The 21649-nt window shown below is 41.6% G+C and overlaps 3 protein-coding genes across 6 annotated transcripts; 2 read left to right on the top strand and 1 right to left on the bottom strand.

The window, feature by feature from the left end:
* The first annotated feature begins 453 nt into the window (after positions 1-453).
* On the top strand, positions 454-4651 carry LOC103997095 (ubiquitin-conjugating enzyme E2 36). Of its 2 annotated transcripts, XM_009418238.3 has the most exons (8): positions 454-616; positions 807-834; positions 1014-1100; positions 1945-2003; positions 3431-3472; positions 3546-3619; positions 4067-4164; positions 4309-4651. In XM_009418238.3, exons 1-8 carry the CDS (start codon positions 581-583, stop codon positions 4344-4346), a joined length of 462 nt encoding a protein of 153 aa, XP_009416513.1. In that variant the 5' UTR covers positions 454-580; the 3' UTR covers positions 4347-4651. The 2 variants fall into 2 exon arrangements, with proteins under 2 accessions (XP_009416513.1, XP_064938209.1); XM_065082137.1 differs by lacking the exon at positions 807-834 and having other exon boundaries at positions 493-616.
* Positions 4652-8928: 4277 nt separating this feature from the next.
* Positions 8929-12642, top strand: LOC135592594 (interactor of constitutive active ROPs 1-like). Of its 3 annotated transcripts, none has more exons than XM_065082138.1 (4): positions 8929-9371; positions 9482-9575; positions 11527-11599; positions 11676-12642. In XM_065082138.1, exons 1-4 carry the CDS (start codon positions 9299-9301, stop codon positions 12474-12476), a joined length of 1041 nt encoding a protein of 346 aa, XP_064938210.1. In that variant the 5' UTR covers positions 8929-9298; the 3' UTR covers positions 12477-12642. The 3 variants fall into 3 exon arrangements, with proteins under 3 accessions (XP_064938210.1, XP_064938212.1, XP_064938211.1); XM_065082140.1 differs by having other exon boundaries at positions 8932-9371; positions 9496-9575; XM_065082139.1 differs by having other exon boundaries at positions 8932-9371; positions 9496-9575; positions 11527-12642.
* Positions 12643-15917: 3275 nt separating this feature from the next.
* On the bottom strand, positions 15918-17624 carry LOC103997097 (gibberellin 2-beta-dioxygenase 3). The gene is made up of 3 exons (XM_009418240.3): positions 17148-17624; positions 16675-17020; positions 15918-16404 (listed from the first exon to the last, which is right to left on the bottom strand). The coding sequence occupies exons 1-3, from the start codon at positions 17549-17551 to the stop codon at positions 16165-16167; spliced, it is 990 nt and encodes a 329-aa protein (XP_009416515.2). The 5' UTR covers positions 17552-17624; the 3' UTR covers positions 15918-16164.
* Positions 17625-21649: the final 4025 nt, after the last annotated feature.

Consider the following 21649-nt stretch of genomic DNA (forward strand, 5'->3'; position numbering starts at 1 on the left):
GGTTCCTCTTGGACGATGTGATCTGCGAAGGAACTTTGTCACGGTGGCCATCCACTACTATCCTACCTGAAAGCCATGTGCCTGCTGATGATTCGTCCACTAAGCTGGCAGGGGAGATGCTGAAACTTTTTGGTAAAAGAATGGTGCATGCTCCCCCTCAACCCTATCCGACCATCTTTACATACTACTTGTATATGATTCACTTTTATGTTCTCCAAATTTGTCATTTAAGCAATTGCCAAGCAGTGTCCGCTCGAGTGGTTAACTGCCAACTCCAACAGATTTGCCAGGATTCCGGAAACTTCTACTAGAGTCATAGAAGCCCAAAAAGGTTTACACGCGGAACCGAATTTGAATTACACGGTCAAGTATTTTTATTATTCACGTTTATAAAAATTAACCACTTTGGAATACTACAAGAAGAAATTAATTTTAGCCGGGAGAGAAGGCTATATATAAAGCCATTCCACTCGAGCGACATGAGGCCGTGCCCTTTTTCTTTTGCCGGGGGCTTTCCATACGAGAGTGAAGGTCTAGATCGGTAAGAGAGAGAGAGAGAGAGAGAGAGATCATCGTCCCGATGGCAAACAGCAACCTCCCTCGACGGATCATCAAGGTAAGCCCTCGATCGGAGAGCTTCTGATTCGATTTTGTCACCGTGGTTTCTTCATTTTTTTCTTCGTCTACTCTCCGATTTGTCAAGATCCCGATCCACGAAGAGATGGGGTTTTGATCTCTTTTTCTCTTGGGAACTTACTGGTTTGGTTTAACTCATCTTGGCTACTTGATCCTTTTTGGTCGGACAGGAAACGCAGCGTCTTCTTAGCGAACCAGGTACTATTTTGTGTTACTTCTTTGGGATGTTTCTTGCACATTATAATTGGTTTTTTGGTCTTCAATTTCAAGTCAAGGTGGTCAGATTTTGAACACCAGGGTGTTGGATTTAGGTTTTCGATCCCGGGATTGCTTGTTGTGTTAGGGTTTTGGCTCATGCGTTGCTTTGTTTGTGGCAGCTCCTGGCATAAGTGCATCTCCGTCCGAGGATAACATGCGCTACTTCAATGTGATGATCCTTGGGCCAACTCAGTCTCCGTATGAAGGTGACTACTTTGCTAATGATAGCATGGATCCTTTTGTTGATCTTTCACGCATAATTTTATGAGAAATAAGTGCTAGGTGATTATCGCCTTCTTCTTTTTCAAACTGATGGAAGTAACGTGCCTTAGAGATATGGAGTGTGAGTTGTAAAGTATCCAATCACTTGTGTATGGCTGCAGTTGTAAATAGGCATTGGCTTTCTCGTTGATGCATATTGGCGATTAAATCTTTGTCTAGCTTATGAATACTTACTGCAGTGTATAGATGTGTATCTTGCGAAACCGTCTCAGTTGCAAATGATTTTTTCTACATGTAATTTCATTTGTTGTAAGTACTTTTGCTCTGATATCAATTGAAATTACTCTTATTATTCAAGATCAATTAGTCCATATCCAACTATACCAAAGCCATAAGTTTCAACTATTTTGGGTCGGCTACATGAATCAATTAGTCCATATCCCATAAACCTAATTTCTCCATTATCTTTAAGGAATGATCTCTAATGCCAACTGATTTGGATTTGGAACCAATATTCTAAGAGCTCACCATTCTTAGTACCAGGGGTGATACCATGTAGGACATGTAGCATCTAGAGTTGAAGTCGGAAGTGAAAGGTTTGAATGAAACTAGGATATCATCTTGGCATTTGCATTACCGCACAGCTTATCAATTTCACAATTCAAACCACAGGGCATTTAATTTATCTAATTGTGCTTATAATTTAAGGACGATAAATTGAAAAAAAAAAAAAAGGTCTTTTCTGTTAGCAAATATTTATAAATATTTTGATCTTCTATGGATTCTGTCCTGAAGTAGTCACTTTATTTTTCTTTTACCTTTACACAGGAGGGGTTTTCAAGCTCGAGTTGTTTTTGCCTGAGGAATATCCAATGGCTGCCCCAAAGGTAAGATAACACTAGCTAATGTCATGCCCATCATGTAATGGTAAGGCGATTGTCTTGGTTCTTTTCCTATATTCTTTCTCGGTTACATTTTTGGAAGTTTTTCATTCACACTTTAACCAAAACAGAAGGCTGATAATCTATGTATAATTAATTAGTCGCCAATGTCCAAGTGTTTTTTTTCTCTTATTTGGTTTGCTTTTTCAATACAGCACCAAGCTGAAACTATTCTACAGCAAGCTTTGGTATAAAATTACCAAACTATGGCTGCATGCATACTCCTAAGCCTTTAGGAACTGCATCAAAATTCTAACTAATCCAAAAGCTCAAAAGAAAAAAAATAAATGGTGCATTCTGAAAATCCTCTTTGCTGATATTGCTGTGTTATGAAACTAATTTTACTGGTTGAGTTTAAGTTCTTGAAATGAGGGCCAGCTATCAATTCCTCATCCTTGTGTTTTGCTGCTGACATTTTGATTGGTAGGAAGTTTGAACTTGTGAGTTATGAATAAATGGACATCCAAGAAGCTGATAGTTTCACCTCTTCGTTACCTCCCCCTTCCTCCCTCTCTCCCTCTATTTGCATATGCACTCATGTTTTCAGCACATATATTTTATTTTTTAAAATATAATGTTCTAAATAGTAGTTGGAACTTGGAAGTTTACTAGTCTTAATTCTGAAGTTGATCTATAAGTTACAAACAAAAGCCACATTTTATTTTTCTTTTTTTTTAGTTTCATTTTTCTCCTGCCATCCATGACCACGGATTACAAAATCATCTATTCTGTTTAAATGTATTATCTTTGTAGTCTTGTCCTCTTTTGGCACTGGGCTTTATTTCTTCTTGCCACATTGACACGAACTTAGCTGGTTTTGCCTAAGTCGTGCGGCACCCTCGCGCGTCCGTCCGCAAAGGTCAGCCTCCCCGAAGCCTCCCATTGTCCCTTAGGACCAATCAAAGAGAGAACGGGTTAAAAAGAACGCCTCAATCGGGATCCACAAGCAGACATGTCCGAAAAACACTTCATAGACAATGCAAATTACAAACAGACTTTACAAGCTCTGAACAGTGGCACAACAAAGGGTAAAATGGTCCATTACAGACCGAAAAGCTCTCGCACGTGTCTACATGACACAACTTTATTTACAAGCCTAAAGAGGCCACCAACCCAACTAAAATGGGACTATTAAGCCTTCGGCCGCCCCTTTACATTTTGTACAAGGCATGAACATGCCAAACGACACGGACATACATAAGCATTACATCAAACACCTTGTTTAGAAGTTTGTCCGTGACAACATGGCAGGACAACATAAATTATACTACCTGTATATAGGTGTTTCATGCTCCTGACAGTCTTTGTCTGTCGGTGCTTCTTTAATCTATCTAACTAATCCGTCTATTATTTTTTCATTGAGTTTGAAACAGGTCCGTTTTCTCACCAAAATTTATCATCCCAACATTGACAAGGCAAGGCGTTGCATTTCTTCCCTTTTATCTTTCTCACAGAAAAACAATTATAATCCAAGAGTTTCATCTGCAGCTTGGAAGAATATGCCTTGACATTTTAAAGGACAAATGGAGTCCAGCCCTCCAAATTCGAACAGTACTACTTAGGTAATGTGATTGTTTTAATTGATTGTGTTTACACCACTAGAATATTATTATATTCCCAAATAATAAATAGCAATAGAATTTGATTTAATTGATTCTCTTTGGCTTTCTTTATATGCTGTTAATAAATCTAGTTACTTGTTGCAACTGAACAAGAGGTGATAAACATGGAAAACTGATGGATTTCCTAATTCCTTTTGACTTATCCGGACTTGTCATATTAAGCTCGACACTCTTTCTTGGCATTAAATTAAAAGAAAAAGCTCTAACAAGGACATTGTTACAAATTAAATTTATTCTTTTCAAACTAGAAAATAGTGTTGCTGTAAATCTTGATAGAATCATGATAAGAATCATTGTCTTTTTCAGCTTGGAAAATGATAGCAGTTTTTGCATAATTTTTATTTTTCTTTTATCTAATCTTGCATGATTATTGTTTTTCATGCTCAGCATACAAGCACTTCTTAGTGCCCCAAACCCAGATGACCCTCTTTCAGAAAACATTGCAAAACATTGGAAGACAAATGAAGCAGAAGCTGTCGAAACTGGTAAGATTATGCTCTTATTGTTGCATCTGTGCCTTGCTTTTGTTGTTCTTAATTATTCCCAGCAAATAGTAAAATCAGGTTGTCTTGACTCTGTATTAAGCTTCTCACCATGGTTCTTTTTATGGACTGTATCTGATAATGCAGCAAAAGAATGGACACGTCTCTATGCTAGTGGGGCATAAAACTCTTCAGGCAGTTCTAATAACATGTCTAAGTTTATTTGTCCAACGCCGGCTGCTGACAGTTAAAAAGGGTGGCCGTCACACTGTCATATCGCAGGGTGTATATCATTTTCTTGAGTTGAAGGTACCTCTTCATATATTTATGTCATGAAGTTATATTCCTACGTCTCTTTCTAGCTAGCAGGGTTTTTATTATGCCCATACCCTTTAATTTCTTGACTGTGTTCGTGTAACTTATGTTGTCACATTTTGCGCTCTCTTGCTGTTATTATATAACATGGATCATGATGGCTGTTATGTAGTTAGGAACGGTAACATATAAGTAGCAAATTAATAAGCATGTGATTGGATAATCAAATATCTGACCTTCGGCTTCATTAACTGGATATCTAAGTTGTATTTGAAATGAATAGCTCAGTACGGCAATTCTTTATAGCCCTCAAACAAAATGGCAAAAATCCTATTATCTCTCCAACCTCCAATGCTTTATGGCAATCCTTTATGATTCCCTTGGTAGCATGAGCCAAGTAGATCGCTTGCCAACCATAGTCTCCAGTAATGAAGTTTTCCGTATAGAGTTTTCACCGTGAATGATGCTATTTTATTATTTTTTAAAATTTTTTATTGCTTTAAATAAATATATTTCAGACTTGTTATATCATTTATCAGAAGGTTTTTTACTATTTTAAATAAAACTAAATCTGGTAACCATCAGTTTTAAAACCTAAAAAAATTAAATCAAATGGAAAAAAATAAATCACCTTAAAAGAATATGCTTGGTATTCCATAAAGAGGAAAGTTTGAGTTGGGCTAATTACATGTTTTTCCTTGGAGTTGCCCCTTTTAGCATTGGTTTCTGGATTTTTAAAAATTATATTAGATCTTCATAATTTTAAAAATATGTAATTTGTGCCATCTATTTCTTTGATGAAATTCTTTGCATGTGATATATTGTGTTGTCTTGGTGATTAGGTAAAGGATAGACCTTATCATTTCACCCACAAATGGGTAATTGGTTTTGAATGGCCTTGCGTGGACTTTGGCTTGTATCGAATCTTCACTTACCTCAAATATTCACTCAGCAAGCATATATTAACAAAGTTGGCAGTGGAAGTGAGTAAGGCAATTAAGGATGTCGAAATAAGATCGGATCACGACCTCTTCTAGGCAATCATCGTGCTTCTTGATATAATTTGAGAGCGATCCTTCGGGAGTGTTCCAAAAAGAGGGGTTAAAGGACTTGACAATGAGAGGCTTTGGCAACTACGTCGAAGCCGAGAGGATGGTGTAGAGAAGAGAGGAGGAGGCTTGGCTTACTCTCTTATCAGGAGAGTGGGGAGAGAGCTTGACATACTTGACGGAGAAGAGGTATTCGGAGGAGACCATGGCAAACAAGATAGTTCCGGTGGAGTCACGACCGATGGTCCGGAGGTGGCACCTCCAAACACCTCTTCTCCGCAAGTCCCTCGAGCTCTCATGAGAAGAGAATAGGCCATTCTCTCTTCCATGCACCACCTCAACAGCATTGCCAAAGCCCTTCATGGCCGAGTCCTCTATCACCGGTGTCTTTTGGGAGTACACCTTAAAAGAATCGCTCTTGGACTGTTCAAAAAATATGATGATTGCTTAGAAGAGGTCGTGATCTGGTTCTACGTGCGCGACATCCTTCATGGCCTCACTCACCTCCGTCGTCAACCTTGTCGATGTCTGCTTGTTGAGTGAATATTCGATGCAGAAGTGAAGAGTTGATGTGGCGTCATTCAAAGCCAACCGCTCGTTTGTAGGTAAAATGAATGTTTTGCCCTTCACTTAATCACCAATTTGGCACGTGATATCATATGTAGAGGATTCCAACAAAGAAAGACATTAAAAATTAACAAAATTATAGTATTTTCAAAATTATTGTGACCCAATGTAATTTCAAACTTGTTGTATCATTTTATTCAATTTTTTTTATAATTTTAAATAAACCTAAATCTAGTGACCATCGATTTTAGAACCCAAACAAAAATAAATCAAATAAAAAAAGATTAAATCACCTTAAACAAATATATATGATATTTTATAAAGAGGAAAGTTTTGAGCTGAGCCAATTACATAATTTTGAAAATGTTATAATTTGCTCTATCTATATCTTTGATGAAATTCTCTGCACAAGATAAATTTATCATTTCACCCATAAATATGTGATCGGTTACAAATGGACCCACGTGGACTTTGCCCTGCGTTGAATTCACTTCTGTCCCAAATCTTTACTCAACAAGTAGACATCAACAAGGTTGGCAACGGAAGTGAGCGAGAACACGAAGGATGTGCACATGTAGGACCAGACCACGGCCCCTTCTAGGTAGTCGTTGTGCTTCTTGATACAGTCCTTCCGAGAGTGATCCTTCGGAGGTATACTCCAAGAAGAGGTGGTGAAGGACCTAATCACGAGGGGCTTCGGCAACGACATTGAAGCCGAGGTAGGAGACGATGTTGGGGTGGTGCAAAGAAGAGAGGATGACCTGCTCTCTTCTCAAGAGAACGGAGAGAGTGTGCTCGATGGACTTGACAGAGAAGAGGTGTCCGGAGGGGGGAGGCCATGGCAAGCGAGATAGTTGTAGTGGAGCCGCTACCGATGGTTCGGTGGCAGTACATCTGGACACCTCTTCTCCGTCAAGTCTGTCGAGCTCTCATGAGAAGAGAACAAGCCATCCTCTTTTATCTGCACCACCCCAACATCGTCTCCTACCTCGACTTTAACATCTTCGTTAAGGCCCCTCATGGCTAAGTACACCTCTGAATGATCGCTCTCGGACTATATCAAAAAGCACGACGATCTCTTAGAAGAGGTCATGATTCGATCCTACACGCGCGACATTCTTCATGGCCTCGCTCACCTCGACTGTCAACCTTGTCGATGTTTGCATGATGAGCGAATATTCGAGGCAAAAGTGAAGATTTGACGTAGTGCCATTCAAAGCCAACCGTCGAATTGCAAGTGAAATAAAGGATTTATCTTTCATTTAATCACCAATTCGGTATGTGATATCTCATGTAGAGTATTTGGTCAAAGAAACAGATGGTGTCATTAAAAATGAATAAAGTTATTTATAGTATTTTTAAAACTATGATGACTAAAATATGTAATTAGCCCTTGTGAGCCAAAGAACCTCAAAATGGGATGCTATGACAGTAGTCTCGGAGAGAGCTGCATTTAAATCCGGTCAAAGGTGATAGGTAAGAAGTTACTGATTCCTCCTACGAGGTGAAACACGAGTCGGACAAATATCTGTGATCTATAGGTGAAGAAAACCCTTATATCGGACGGTTAACACTACCACAGGTGATAAAGAGTCCTCGGGATTTTAGGATCTGATGGTTGCTCTTGACCCACTTTGATGTGCATTGTTTGACCCACGAGAGGCTCACTGCTAAGTACCTTCCTCTCTCCTTAGTTATGTTTCAATAATGAAGCAGTTAAGATGGAATCCAAGCAGCGATCAACGAGCCCTCCCTCCTTCGGGGAAAACTCTCTAGTCTCGTAGGCAAAGTGTAACTCGCGAAGGTCACGCTAGGCTGCTGTTGTTAGATTTTGTGACCCTTTATAACTGAACAAGATGTATTATATAATTAATTGGGTTTCGTAGAAATACTTTTGTCAATAGAATAAAAGTCCACTTACGGAACGATTTCTTAAGAGATAACCTTGGGAGAAAATCTCCTAAGATCTTATCGTAGATTCTCTACTCTCGTTTATAAAAAGATGGACTGAAAGTATGATTTTGGATTAAAGACATACTTACAGTAATTTTAGATTAAAGATGATATTCGTAGATCAAACAGAACAAAAATCTTTCAACGGATAACATCAAAAGACATACATTGTTAAAGATTATTTTCGTATTTCAATCTTGACATAAAGGTTATTTAATCCAGCATAATGCGTCTCACGGTACCATAATCCTCTATCTCGGTGGATGTGCCGTCTGTCCCGACTCCTTTTCAAAGCTCCAATCCTCAGCAATATTTCTTTTGGGATTTTAATGCTGAAGTCCACGGTTCACATCATCATCATCACTAGTTGGTGCGCCATGGTGACGCTTCCATGGCAGTACCGACCTTGGGTGGTTGTACTGCGCCAGCCTCGCGAGTAGCAGCCGAGTAGGGCCGTCGTTCCCTGTCATCACATGCTGTGCTACTCTCGAGACTACAACTCCTTCAATAGTTTATGCTTCGATCCGGACATCCTTTGCCCTGTTTTGTTCGTGCCACAGTTGTGTGTCGCAAGACCTTATCGTGGATCCAAAGGAGTTACTGCAATGTGCCGAGGCTTCCTCTTGTCTCGACTTGATCTGGCCTCCACCTTCTTCGAATCTTTCTTCCTTCGAGGACAACAAAGTTTAGACACGCACACTACTGTTCTCCAACATATAGTGATCCACGGTATGCGAGAAGCAGAGGAACGGAACAAAGATCGCTACGCTTCATTACTCCATGACTCTTTCAGCTGGACTCCACCACTCGACAGGAAAAAGGTTTTGTCATATTAAGCTAGCAGTCGATATAAAAGTTGTCTCTCCACCTTTTTGGTAGCTTTCTCCGGAGAAACCTCATCATCAACCACCCACCGCAAATGCAGATCTAACTGCTCCAACTAATGAAAGACCGCAGCTTTTTAACATTGTGGAGCGCAAGAAAGGAGGCCGTTCCTCGTCGACGAGCTGATGCTGCTCTAAGTTATTGACTCACGGGAATCCTCCCTCCTCTCATGCACGTCGCTCTCTGGATCTTAGTTGGTGATTCACAAGTTGAGCGATATTTATTCCATCACCTGCAAGACGCATGCTGATGTCTAGTAATCAAAACTAGCACCGGAGATGGAGATGGCAAACCATGGTTCAAGCAGCGGAGTAGGATCGAAGTCAACACCCACCCCGGTGGGTGCATAACAGAGCAAGCGTCTTTGTATGAGAAGACGGTGGTTAACTCTCTACACCGCTGCTGCTGCTCGAGGGATGAGTGAACTCATCACTGTTCTCAGTAAGTAACCAGCAGTGGATCCCATTGTTTTGGTGATCCCAACTCTTTGCCTCTGCTGTTTCCTCTTCCTTCCTTCCTTTCTTCCTAAGCCTTTCTTCTCCTCTACTAAGCCGCTCGCTCGCAGTTCCCGTTGGAGAGTGTCGTCGCAGGAGAAGTAGTGGCCGAAGGGTTTGAGGAATCGTCGTCGGGAAATCCATTTGAGAGGTGAGTTGACTTGATGCTGCTGCTGTGTCCCCTTTCTCTTTTCGTTTGCTTTCACCGATCCTTTTCTCATGACTAACATCTATCTATCATTCTTCTCCTCCTTAATCTGTGTTTCTTACGAAGCATCCTTCTATGAGAAGCTCAGAATGAAATCACCTTTTAACCCTTTTCCTTTGCATTCTTTTTCTTCCTTTGGAATTCTGGGAATTCATATTATCACCTCTTGAACATTTCAGCATAAATGCATAAACTGGGATATTATCATAGATTTCTTCAAATAAATATTACCATCATAAGATCGGTATGTTATTGTTGCATCAACATGTTAACTATTGAGAAAGTTGTGTGGTTCTATATGCAATTCCTTCACTGCTCCATGATCTTCATTATTGATCTGCTCTCAGCTGGCTGACCATATTGCCCTTCTAATGCCGCCAATTACTTCCATTAGGCACCTCTAAGTTTATGCAGATCATATAATTCCTCACATACAAACAGCTTCTGATAGGAGAATTTTTGGATAATTTATCTTTTATTTGGAACTTCTCTATAATAATAATAACAATAAAATCATAAGTCCCAACTATTTAGAAGTTGAAAGGTATGATCGCACAAGACTCCTAATGTCATTACCTATGCTAATAAAAAATTCAATAAACACACTCCTCATGTTCTAACAATGATAGCTAAATTATCATACATATTTTTAATAACATAAATATAATTAGTGAATATATATTTTTTAAAACCTACCATAATAAATCTTTATGAACCCTATCGTTCATTTTTTTAAGTCAATAAAATTTATGTATAAATTTTTTTTCTTCATATATTTTTTTTATTAATTATTTTAATAAATAAATAGCTTCTATCATTGATCTTTCAAGCATAAAATAAAATTAATTTTTAGAGATATTTGTTTAAAATCTTGTCCTACATTCAATAGCATCTCTCCGTTTATAATTTAGTAACGACATCCCTAAAATAGTATAAGAACAAGTATGTCATTGTTTTTTTCAAGGATTATTATACGATTTATAGGGTTTGAGCATTAATCTATATAACTCGGCGTGTTATTATTTTTATTTATTTTATGACTTTTAATAGTCCAATTTGACATATTTTTCATATATTTCCTATCTTAATACCACAAATAAAGTATCGTCTAATTATTTCTAATTTAAATGAAAAACAAAAATAATAAATAATAAAAATCCCTGACCTTTTTCTAAGCCCACCTCTTTAACTATTTATACCCGTCAACGACTCCCTTTTCCTAATGCTTTTTTGTATTTATTTAAATAACGATATATTATGTCGTTTGGTCCAATTATTCATAAGATAAATAGTTATGCTGGGCCGGGACCAGGGTCCGACTCGACCAGATTGACCCCGGCTCGACGATCGGCTCAGGCCGATCGAGTTTGGCCCAAGCCAAATTTGGTCCGGTTTTATCGATTCAGACTATTTGCGATCGGTTCAGGCCAATCAAGACCAAATCAAGCTGGTCCGATCGGTTCAGACTCGTCATGTCCGATTCGAGTGAAATTGAACCCGGCCTAATAATTCATCAATTGTCATTCGAGAAGAAATCACGAAAGCTGTCACCGATTCAATCATTTGAGACCATTTTGTCCTGTTTCTTGACATCCAAAGTTCTCACCTTGGTTTGTCAACCCGTCACACAACAACACGGATCATCGCGTGATATCACTGCGGGTGGCCTTCCTATGAGCATGGCCATTCACGTGCAGATCTACTACTGTTCCTATGAGGTGACCACCTGGAGAAGACGCTCTCTCAAGTCTCACTGGCAGCTACATAACTGCTTCTCATATCTCCAATCTGTTGGTAGATTTCGAAGTTTGAATTGGATCTCTGGAATGTGCATCTCCTGTTAGTCTTCGCGCATCTTGATGCTGATGGTGTTGCTCTAATCATGTCTTTTTAGTCGACGCTGTTGTAAGCAAGAGGTGGAAGTCCGCGGAATGGTTGCCGAACGCAGCCCCGAGCTGGAGGATGAGGTATATGTCCTCCTGCATTCATCAGTCTCGATTCTGTTGCACTTCCTCTCTCTGTCCAAATGTTCTTCTCCTGCAGAGGAAGCAAGATAGTAGGATGGCAGATCTGAAGACCAAGGTGGGCAGAGCTCAGGAAGAGCTCAACAAGTTCAGAGACCGGTTGGCCTCCGCTGAAGTCGCCATGGTTGATGCCGAACAAGCTCTCGAGAAGGCCAAGAAGCAGGTCTCTACCGTGACCCGAACCTCTGAGGTAGACAGAGAGACGCTTCCTCTTTCCCTGGTGCTCGAACAGACATCTGAGCCCGAGTCGAAGCCGGAGCCGAACGATGATGTTCTCGAAGTGGTAGAGCCAACCGAACCAGTCCAAGAGCAGAACGAACATGAGGAGGAGGAGGAGGAAGAAGTGACATTTATACTGGAAGAGAGTATGATCTTTGAGAGGAGAGGTGAAGAAGATGACGCACACCTCGCTGTAGCTACACGAAGAAAGGAAGAGGAGCTGAAGGTGAAGATAAGGTCGATGGAAGAGGAGCTGGAGGGGAGCAAAAAAAAAGCAGCACACCTGGCGGAGCAGTTGGCGGCAGTGGCGGGAGCAAAGGCGGCACTGGAGGTGGAGATGAAGAAGCTGAGAGTGCAAACCGGGCAATGGCGAAAGGCGGCGGAGGCAGCAACAGCATTGCTGGCTGCCGGGGACGGAGCCGCCATGGACAAACACCATGGTGCGTATGTCCGATGGGGTTGGCCGCTTATGGCAGGCGAATTGGAGGAGGATGGGGTGGTTGGAGGAAGACGGAAGGCGGCCGGATTTGGAATGCTTGGCGACCTGTGGAAGAAGGTGGCGCAGCAGAGGCAAGCAGAACCAGTAAGTGGGATGGATTAACTGCAGCTCATGGTTTAGTCTTTAGATTTGTTCTGTTGCTGTTGTTGAGCCAAGTAAAATACTACCAAGCCATTGTGATCTCTCAGACACGTCTAATTTGAATACTGAAATGGATCGAATGATAAGCATAGGTTACATATTTATTTTACTTCAAAAGTTTTGGGCTGTGAGATTGGATTCATAAAAATGCTTCAAAAGTTTATTATTTTAATTTTGATATATATCCCTTTTTTTTTACAAATGTATATGATATATTTAGTGGATCTTTAAAGATATATTTTAGTGATTTTTTTAAGATATATTTTAGTGGATCTTTCATGCCTCATGTGAATTAGGCCGTAATGCCCATCATTTTATTAGTTATCTAGAATCAAAATCCTAAGTCCATGATAAACTAAGAGATGAAAGAGATTCAAAATGCTAGAAAATCAAATATTAAATTGATCAATTTATCACTTTAATTTTGATTTTTTTTTTGGCGAAGGTAAGTAAGTAATGCAAGATTAAAGTTCATAACATTACAATAAACTATTAAAATCTTCTAAGATATATTTTAATAAATCTTTTAAGCATCTTTTTTATGATTCATCTGGAATCTAAATCCAAATCCATATGGTAAACTAAAGAGTGTGAGATGAAAGATATTCAAAAGTTAAAACATCAAATATTAAACTAATTAATTTATTATTTTAATTTTTATATGTATATTTTTTTCAAAAGTAAGTCATGGAGGTCTTTTGGTGGATCTTTCAAGCTTCATATGGATCAAGCTATAAGGCCCATCCTACAATGATTCATGTGAAATCCAAATCTAAGTCCATGATAAAACTAAAGGAGTGTGAGATGAAAGGGATTCAAAAGTTAAAAAAAAAATCAAATAATAAATTAATTAATTTAATATTTTAATTTGATTTTTGTTTGTAAAAAAAAATGACCAAAGCAGGATTTGAGCTGCCCCCATGTTGATTAGGTCACAAAGTTCATCCTTTTTTTTTAAATAAATGATGAATGCATGATTTAAACATACGACCTTACGATTAATTATCAAGATCTTTATCAACTAAATTTATTAAGTTTACTAATAATTTTTTGATACGCCCTTAAAATAATACTTCCACCCTGCTGCTTCTGTCATATTTAAATCATTTCCTAATTTTTAATTTTTGGTTAATACAACAAATAAAATGGATATTGATATGAATATTTGATGGCCTTCGATAAATGGGGTCACGATACTCAAATCAGATCCTGCGACCATCTTATTCTAAAGGCTTGGGCGTGGCACCATCACAACACTCGTTCCATGTCAAAGAATTTGGTGACACTCCACCTGCAAAAGTTGGTAAAAAGGAAGGTTCAAACACACTGTGAAAATGGAACCTGCAATTGGCTGCCGTCCGTCCCAATTACGACCCCATCACCTCCCCTCTCTTTGAATCTTTTCAGCCACGAAGCTGCCCGGGCTACAGCGACTGGTTTCTTCAATCCTCACGCATGTATTGGACCGAGAGAATACAGTAAAGCGAGTGAGAGAGATAGAGGTGTTCGATCGCTTGGCCATTTCCTGGTTCACCGTGGCTGTACCTTTCGGCGACAGGAACGTGAACATGGGCACGACATTGAGTACATTCTCGCCTTTGAAAGCAGAGGAGGAGGAGGACGGGGTGATTGCTCAGCCACTGCTCGCTGCACCATGGCCGTCGCTCTCGGGGACAGAAACGTGAGCATGGGCATGACATCGAGCTCATTCTTTGTTGAGGAGGACAAGCAAGCGTAGGCGAACTGTGCCGAGTCTTCGTTCACAGCAAGTCAAAAACTGCACAACCAACTCGAGTGCTTTCAATTGCATTCAGAGGTTGACGTTCTCGAATGCATTTGCAGCATGAAAAGGAGGTACCTCGACATGGCAAGCCACCCTGTCTCCAATTATTGTGATGCAGAGATGGAACGCGATTTCTTTCGAGTTTGGCCCTTCTTTCTCAGCAATGGAAGTTACCATCCGAGGCATATATAGCTGGTGCATGCCTGTTGTTTATGCCATGCAATATCGATCTCTTGAGTTAACATTTGTATCTGTAACGACGAGATTTAGCACCCCAAAAAAATACAAATATTAACCAGGCATGCACCTATGCGGTCAACTGGAAGCTTGCATGCATGAGTTGTGGTTCGTGGCAGACAGTAATATTTACAGACGACATTGATCTGGATGTTACGATCCATGCAAACTGTGGTACGTCACACGCTTACAAAGGCGGATAGGAGACGTGTATGTGACCACCAGTGTGCAAATTGATTGGGGCAATCGAGGGAAAGACATCAAATTGCAATGTAGCTCGATCTGAGCAATGAATTAGTTCACATTTCGTCATATGATATTGTAATTGGTGGTCATGCTTCACATTAGTCTCATGGATAAGAAAGCTACAGATTATATACTGCATCTCCTCTCGCAATCAATGTTTGGAATTGCAACTTGCTGCTCAATACTATTATACCCAGTGCAATCAATCAAAAAATAAAGACAATTATTGACATGTTGTGGTGCAATTGGAGGTGCAAGTGGATCAACTGTTCATGTCGTTCGTCAAACCTTCTGTGATGCGTTTTGAAGCTGCAAACCGTAGCAGATCGTAACATTAACTAAGATTTAAGAAGGCATTGCATGAAGTCTTTTGATTATTGGCCAACACTCGCAAAGATTGTATGGAAACAAAATACGTTATTCATGCATTTCCACTGGCTGCATGAAATTAGGAGATCGAAGGTAGAGTGGGAGAAAGCTCATGCGAGATCACTTCGCCTCTAGCACAAGCCCTATAACGTGTTTATGGGAGAGAGTAGTATGAAGCCTATCGGGCTGATCAAGTGAGACCAGCATTTGTATTGCTGTTCGAGGTGACGACAAGTCGTGAGGGTCTGTTTTATCTGCATCTCCTCGAGCTAAGTTTGATCTGAGCGTTAATGAAGGTCTCATAAATGGTTTGGGGGGGCTCCCTCAACCTTTGAACCCTAACCACCACCATATTTATTGAGGTGTCTGGTCTAAGCATGGCCCAGCGGCTCCCCGGCCGACTTGCTGCTGCACAGCATCCCCCGGAGGCGAAACCATGCCTTGTTCCTGTACGACGCCTGTCTCCCACAAGGATCATCGCTCGTGAGCCATGTGGAGAGGCAACTGCACCTCTTTTATATATAGCCTGCTTCATGGCACTACTGCCAGCTTTTATGTCAGTAATTTGACTGGATGGGTAGATAGACAGACAGAGATGGAGAGATAGAGACAGATATGTAGACAGATGGAGAGAGTAAAGGCAATATGTACCTTAAATAGGCACATTTATCGGTGACTTAACCATGCTGTTCCAAGATCTGATTGATTCATTCGACTCATCTCCCCTTCACAACATATAAAACAATGTGTTCCAAGTCTCTCGATACTTAGGTGAGAACAGTAATTCTTCTTTATTTTTGTTTCTATATTAGATAGATAGCGAGAGAGGAGGTTGGTTCTCTGTACATGAGAAGGCTTTAGAAACAAGGGAACATTTTTGTTACTAAATTTGGGTAGAAAAGCAAGAGGGAAGAGGAAGGTCATGTACGCCAGTCCGCCTTTGACCGACTAAAAAAGCTAAGAGCAGGAAAGCCAGCAGTCCGCATGCGTCGGCGAGCCATCAGTAGCCTCCTCCTACTTCTCGAACTGCCCGAGCCTGTTGTCCCCCAGCCTTGATTTATAGGCAGCCTTCTTGTACTCCGCCCATGTGAACTCCTTGTACTTGCTCTGCTCCCCCTCTCCCATCAGCTGTGACAATGGTGCAATCTTCCCTGCGGGAGGTGGCCCAAAGAAGTAGATCATCGAGACCCTGGACTTGCAACCGTTGGCCAACACCCTGTGCCTCACACTCTTGAACCTCCCGTTCGTCAGAACCTGTATTGCCAGCCATGTTGAGATGCTATCAAGAATTACAGTCATATTGCTGATACCACAGAGTTACAGCAAGCAAAGATGGAACTAAGCTCTCCGGAGTAAGCAAAACCCCGCTTGGATTGCACAACCTAGATGTGAATGCTGTTTCCTTACCGAAGCGAAGCAAAGACGGAACTAAGATCACCGGAGGAAGCAAAACCCGGCTTGGATTACACAACATAGATGTGAATGCTGTTTCCTTACTGAAGCGACAGGATGATAGATTCTCACCTGTAGGCAGTCACCGACGACGATGAAGAAGGATTCCTGGTCGGGTGGGACCGAGACCCAGCTCCCATTCTTCAGTGATATCTGCAGGCCTGTGGTGTTGTTCGATCTTAAGACCGATATGATCTGTGGGTCTGTGTGCTCTCCGAAGCCGGTCCAACTGCGATCGAGTCTTTCTAGCAGAGGGCATCTGGGATAGTGATTCAGCCGAAAGAGTCCATCACTTTGTTCATCCGTCACCAGCCCGTTAAGAAGATCTCTTGGTTCGATCTTTAGCCCTTCGGCTATCAGTTCAAGCACGTCAGAAGCCAACTTCTTCACAGCTACCAAGTATTCGCTCAAAGCAGGGCTGCGATATGGTCCATGGATCAACAACCAGAGCAGGAAACAGTGCTTGGCAACTAGTCGTCTTGTTCGTATAAGATCAAAAAGAGATACTCTGAAAACAGAACATCGTTTACCCTTGCTGTTCTTACCCGAACAAGCACGCTGAGGGTTCTTCGAGGAAGGACATTGACGTGTATGACAAGGGCTTGGAGGTGATGCCAAAAAGCAGGTACTCCACCAGGCCGACATCACCATTAGGACCAATTCTCTTGTTCCCATAGCCGAAAGGGTCGGCAGGACCGGACGTCTCCTTGAACACCTGGGGCATCTCGAAGAACTTGACAGTCTCGGCCTCCAACCTTTGCACGACGTCCATGGGAACGTTGTGGTTGATGACCTTGACGAAACCCACGTCTTCGCAGGCCTTGACGAGAGCTTCTGCCGAGAAAGGCCTCGACAGGTCAACGACAGGGATGGCGGAGAAGAAAGCCCCGTGTTTCTGAGGCCTGACGAGGGGTATTTCATCGAGGGCCGGGTTAGCTAAAACCACCATGGCGGTGAGAGAACAGAGGAAGAACAGAGGACGGTGTTCGAGTTGGAACCAGGGGAAAAGTTTGCATGAGAGCGGGTTTGCTTGGCTTTCTTTATATAGCCCAAAAGATACCACCTGTCGAGACCAGGCTTGCACACCTGCATGGAGTGGTAGGTGACATCCAAGCAGGGGGTTTGGAGTGCAATTTCCATGCAAAGCCATTTCCATCCTATTCCTATTTTTCATTTATGTTAACTATTTAGTAAACATCACAAAACCAATTTTACGAAAAGATGAAAAATACCAAGTCTACATATTAAAAATAAATATCATATAATTGATAGTAGTTTGAAGGATTCATCTCAACTGTCATTTGATTTGGAATCACGACTCTCTTACCCTGTCATTGTTGAAAACCATCGCCACGCCAGCTCCGGGTTCTAATTCAATACACGCTTATGCAGTTGGTAAGATTAGGTGTTGAATCTAATGTCCACAAAACGCTGTGTTTGTGGTCAAAAGCTAGCAAATTGGATTACACGGAATTAGAGTGTCAGTCAACTTACCAACTGTTCACGTGTGCCTCTTCCAAGGCACTGTAAAGGCCGGCACCGAGAGAGAGAGAGAGAGAGAGAGAGATGTCGATCTATAGAGCAAGGAATGTTCCAATGTTCATGTCAAAGCTATTAAACAACTAGAACTACATGAGTGTACGTCTTCCCAAACATCAGTAAGGGTGTGTATGAACGGGAAGGGAATTCCTATCTATAAAAGATTCTTCTCTCTCTCTCTCTCTCTCTCTCTCTCTCTCTCTTACATATATACACTCCATCATATACTCATGGAAAGCTATCGATCAACAACGTTAATAGAATTCAAAGTCAATCTAGCTTCTTTTATGGAACGGGTGTCCCCAGTCAGTGATGGAGTCCGGCGCAGAGCACAACGTGAGGATCTCAACAGCGTGCATCGCTATCAAGTGGGAGTCTCGAAGAAAGTGGGACCACCCCGCATCGTGCATGGCAATGACTTCCACGCAACGAAGTCTGCAGCGGGCTTTCCTTTTACGTAGATTATTGGAGGCAACAAGAATCATTGCCTTCTCTCGCATCAATTAGGTACGTAAGTGTTGTCGTGTGATAACTCCATCACAGGGCGAAGTCGTCCGCTAGACCACTAGATAGGCAACACACATCGAGGCACTCGACAACTTTCAGTAGATTAATTGGACCAACTTGGTGCGATAACTGCGTCAATGTGATTGGCCACATGGATGACAGAGAAGGGTCTGGTTGAGCGTCGACGGTGGTGTACGTCAGTGGGATGCATGGGTAGGATGGTATTCCTTCTAATCCTCTTCTTCTGCCTTTTATGGGCCGAAGTCAAAGTGAACGAGGAAGGTGTTTGTTCTTGTTTGACCAGGAATCTCCCCAGGAACAGCAGCAACATGCACGCTCACAATACAATATATCAACGAAGCATTCATTCACGGGACTTTGTAAGCTAGATTAGCCTTCAAATAAAGAAGATCGAGGGAATTTAGTTCGATTATTTATTGTTTAATCCTAAACCAAAGGCGATTTAGGAAGCAGAAAGTGGCGTGGTCAAGTATCTAATTACTTCCAATGCTTTTGCTTTTACTTCTCGTACGTGTCTTTCCTATGTGCAACGTTGAACATCACAAATCATTCCATTCACTGCATGTTGCAATCAATCACCCAATTCGTCTTCGTTGGATGCACGTCTTCTCAACCATTCGCCATAATCTGAAGTCATGGCATCCTGTAGCTACCTTATGGACAAGCATTAGAAAAGGATTTAGTGACTAAGAAGGATCTAGCAAAAGTAGGGCATCATCGGCGGAAGACTCGTTCACTCGGTTAACGATGCAAAAGTTGTTTCTTATTGGAGATGATGTCAGTGATGATACAATACCACCACCTCAGTCTCTTTTCATCTTTCCCGTTCTCTAACAACGAAATAGCCTGAGAATCTCTGATAAGAGTTGTAGTGGACATGGAAGATATCCATTTCACGTCACAACAAAAGCTTATTGGAAGATATCCATGCACTTGTATGGAAGATATCCTCACTCTCTTTCCTGTTCTCTAACAACGAATAGCTTGATAATCTCTGATCGAGTTGCAGTGGACATGGAAGATATCCATTTCACGATCACAACGAAATCTTCTTCCAACATACAAGCAAGTGCATAGAGAGAGACAGCAGGATTTGACCCAAAAAGAGGATGGATGTGGCCTGGATATGAATCGACTTCAAAAGCTATAGTGCATTGCACTTTCTGAAGCTTAGGTTGACCCACGAATGAGTTAGTCATTAGTGGTAGACAGCCCGGACATGGAAGTTGGCCAATATTGGCAGACCGAGACCTTGATTCAGGAAGAAAAGATGACCCTTTGTAGAAAGTTTGAAGGATACTTCCATGAACATGGTCAATCAAGTATATCGATGTTTAGCTACTTTCTTCCATTAAATTGATTGAAAGGAAGCGGAAGTAGAAACTGAGACTCCATCACCTTTTTAATATGTTTCTTGGACTAAGCCCAACTTCCAATGTGAGTATTAATTTTGAGATTGAGATCATCTGCATTAAACCAAATGACATCCGAGGATCAAATAATTCATACACAGAGCAGCGCATACACACCCAAACACAACCCCGCCCATAGTATAGTCGCAGCGGTATCACTGGAATTATAGGCCATGAGATGATGGCACTCAGCGAGCAAAGGCAGCGGATAGAGAAGCCATGGTGGTAAGAACCAGCACGCAGAGACCCGGGACTCCTGCAGTCGATCCGCTCTCCGCGGTCGGTGCTGGTGCCGGAGCTTCCTGCGCGCTGGCTATTACTATGACCGATACGAGTAGAAGGAGAAGCAGAGGCACCTTCGAGGACAGCTTCATTCCTGCTTCCATTTCTCACCAACACTAGAGGCAGAAAGAGGGAGACAGGGAGGGAGAGATGGCTCGGCTTCTGATGGATGGTGTGAAGGCTTGGGAGGTATTTATAGAGAGAGAGGATGGGGGGCATTTTGATTGATGAGAGGAGGAAATAGCCGTTGGGTAAGGGGAAGGTTCGAAAACTTTCGAACGCCCCAAGTGGAGTGAAGTAGCCGTTAATACTTGTACGCGTGGCTTGCATCCAGTGGTGGTACGACGGAGGAGCAAACGACAGTTGAACTAATCGTTGAAGAAGAAGCGTGCCGTGGCGCTCGAGTGGGTTTGAATACTTTGGGCTGGAGGTAACGATGGGCGGAGATCGCCTGCCACGCGTCACACGGGAAACATGATTCCCGGGCCTCGAGAGAGACGAGGTGTCACTTGCGTTGGGCTCCACGTGTTTGTGAGATAGAAAATTGTGTTTCCTGCCTTCTTGGTAACATCGATGGGATCCACCAGAATGATGTCATCAGTTTAAACATAGGATACCTTGGAAAAGATCCCAACTTAGCCTTTGTTTTAGAACAATTTTGTCCGGGCGTTGCACGAGATCCTCAAGTAATGGACCGACCCAATAGAGGACGCCCAATAAAAGTCACTATTGGGTTGATTCGTTGCGGGATAAGTCCGTTTGAAGAGGCATATAAATCCTACAAGGCTTCGACCCGACTCGCAACGGAAACTGGGGTCGATCGCGACGCCCAAGACTCGAGGTAATTGTTATGCGTTCTCAGAGTTCGTGTGCGGAATCTGAATCGTTACATGATAAATGTTCTGCGACCAATTCGTTTGTTATTCATCGACATGTTCTTGTTAATATCTGGAATCCAGAGTTAGGGTTGGCTTTTGTGAATGCTGTAGAAGTAGAGCTGCTACGAGTTCTCTGGTTTATGTTCTATGTAGGCTTTAAGCAATCAAATCGATGCCCCATCTAGAAACTTTTGTCGAATGCTGTTCTGATACCTGGTAGAATTTGTGCTTTTCTTCGTACATTAGATTGATTGAAATCTGTTTCGGAAGTGAGAAATTTGTGTTACTTTCTTCTGCAATCAATGGCAAGTTTCTACGCAGTGTGTTGCTTATTTCTTTCTCCTCCTTGCTTTCTTTCAGTTTGCTTATTCTGGCAATTGTCCTTCTTAATATTTTTGCTTAAAAGCA

Source organism: Musa acuminata, chromosome BXJ1-9 (assembly GCF_036884655.1).
Source record: "Musa acuminata AAA Group cultivar baxijiao chromosome BXJ1-9, Cavendish_Baxijiao_AAA, whole genome shotgun sequence".
Taxonomy (NCBI): domain Eukaryota; kingdom Viridiplantae; phylum Streptophyta; class Magnoliopsida; order Zingiberales; family Musaceae; genus Musa; species Musa acuminata.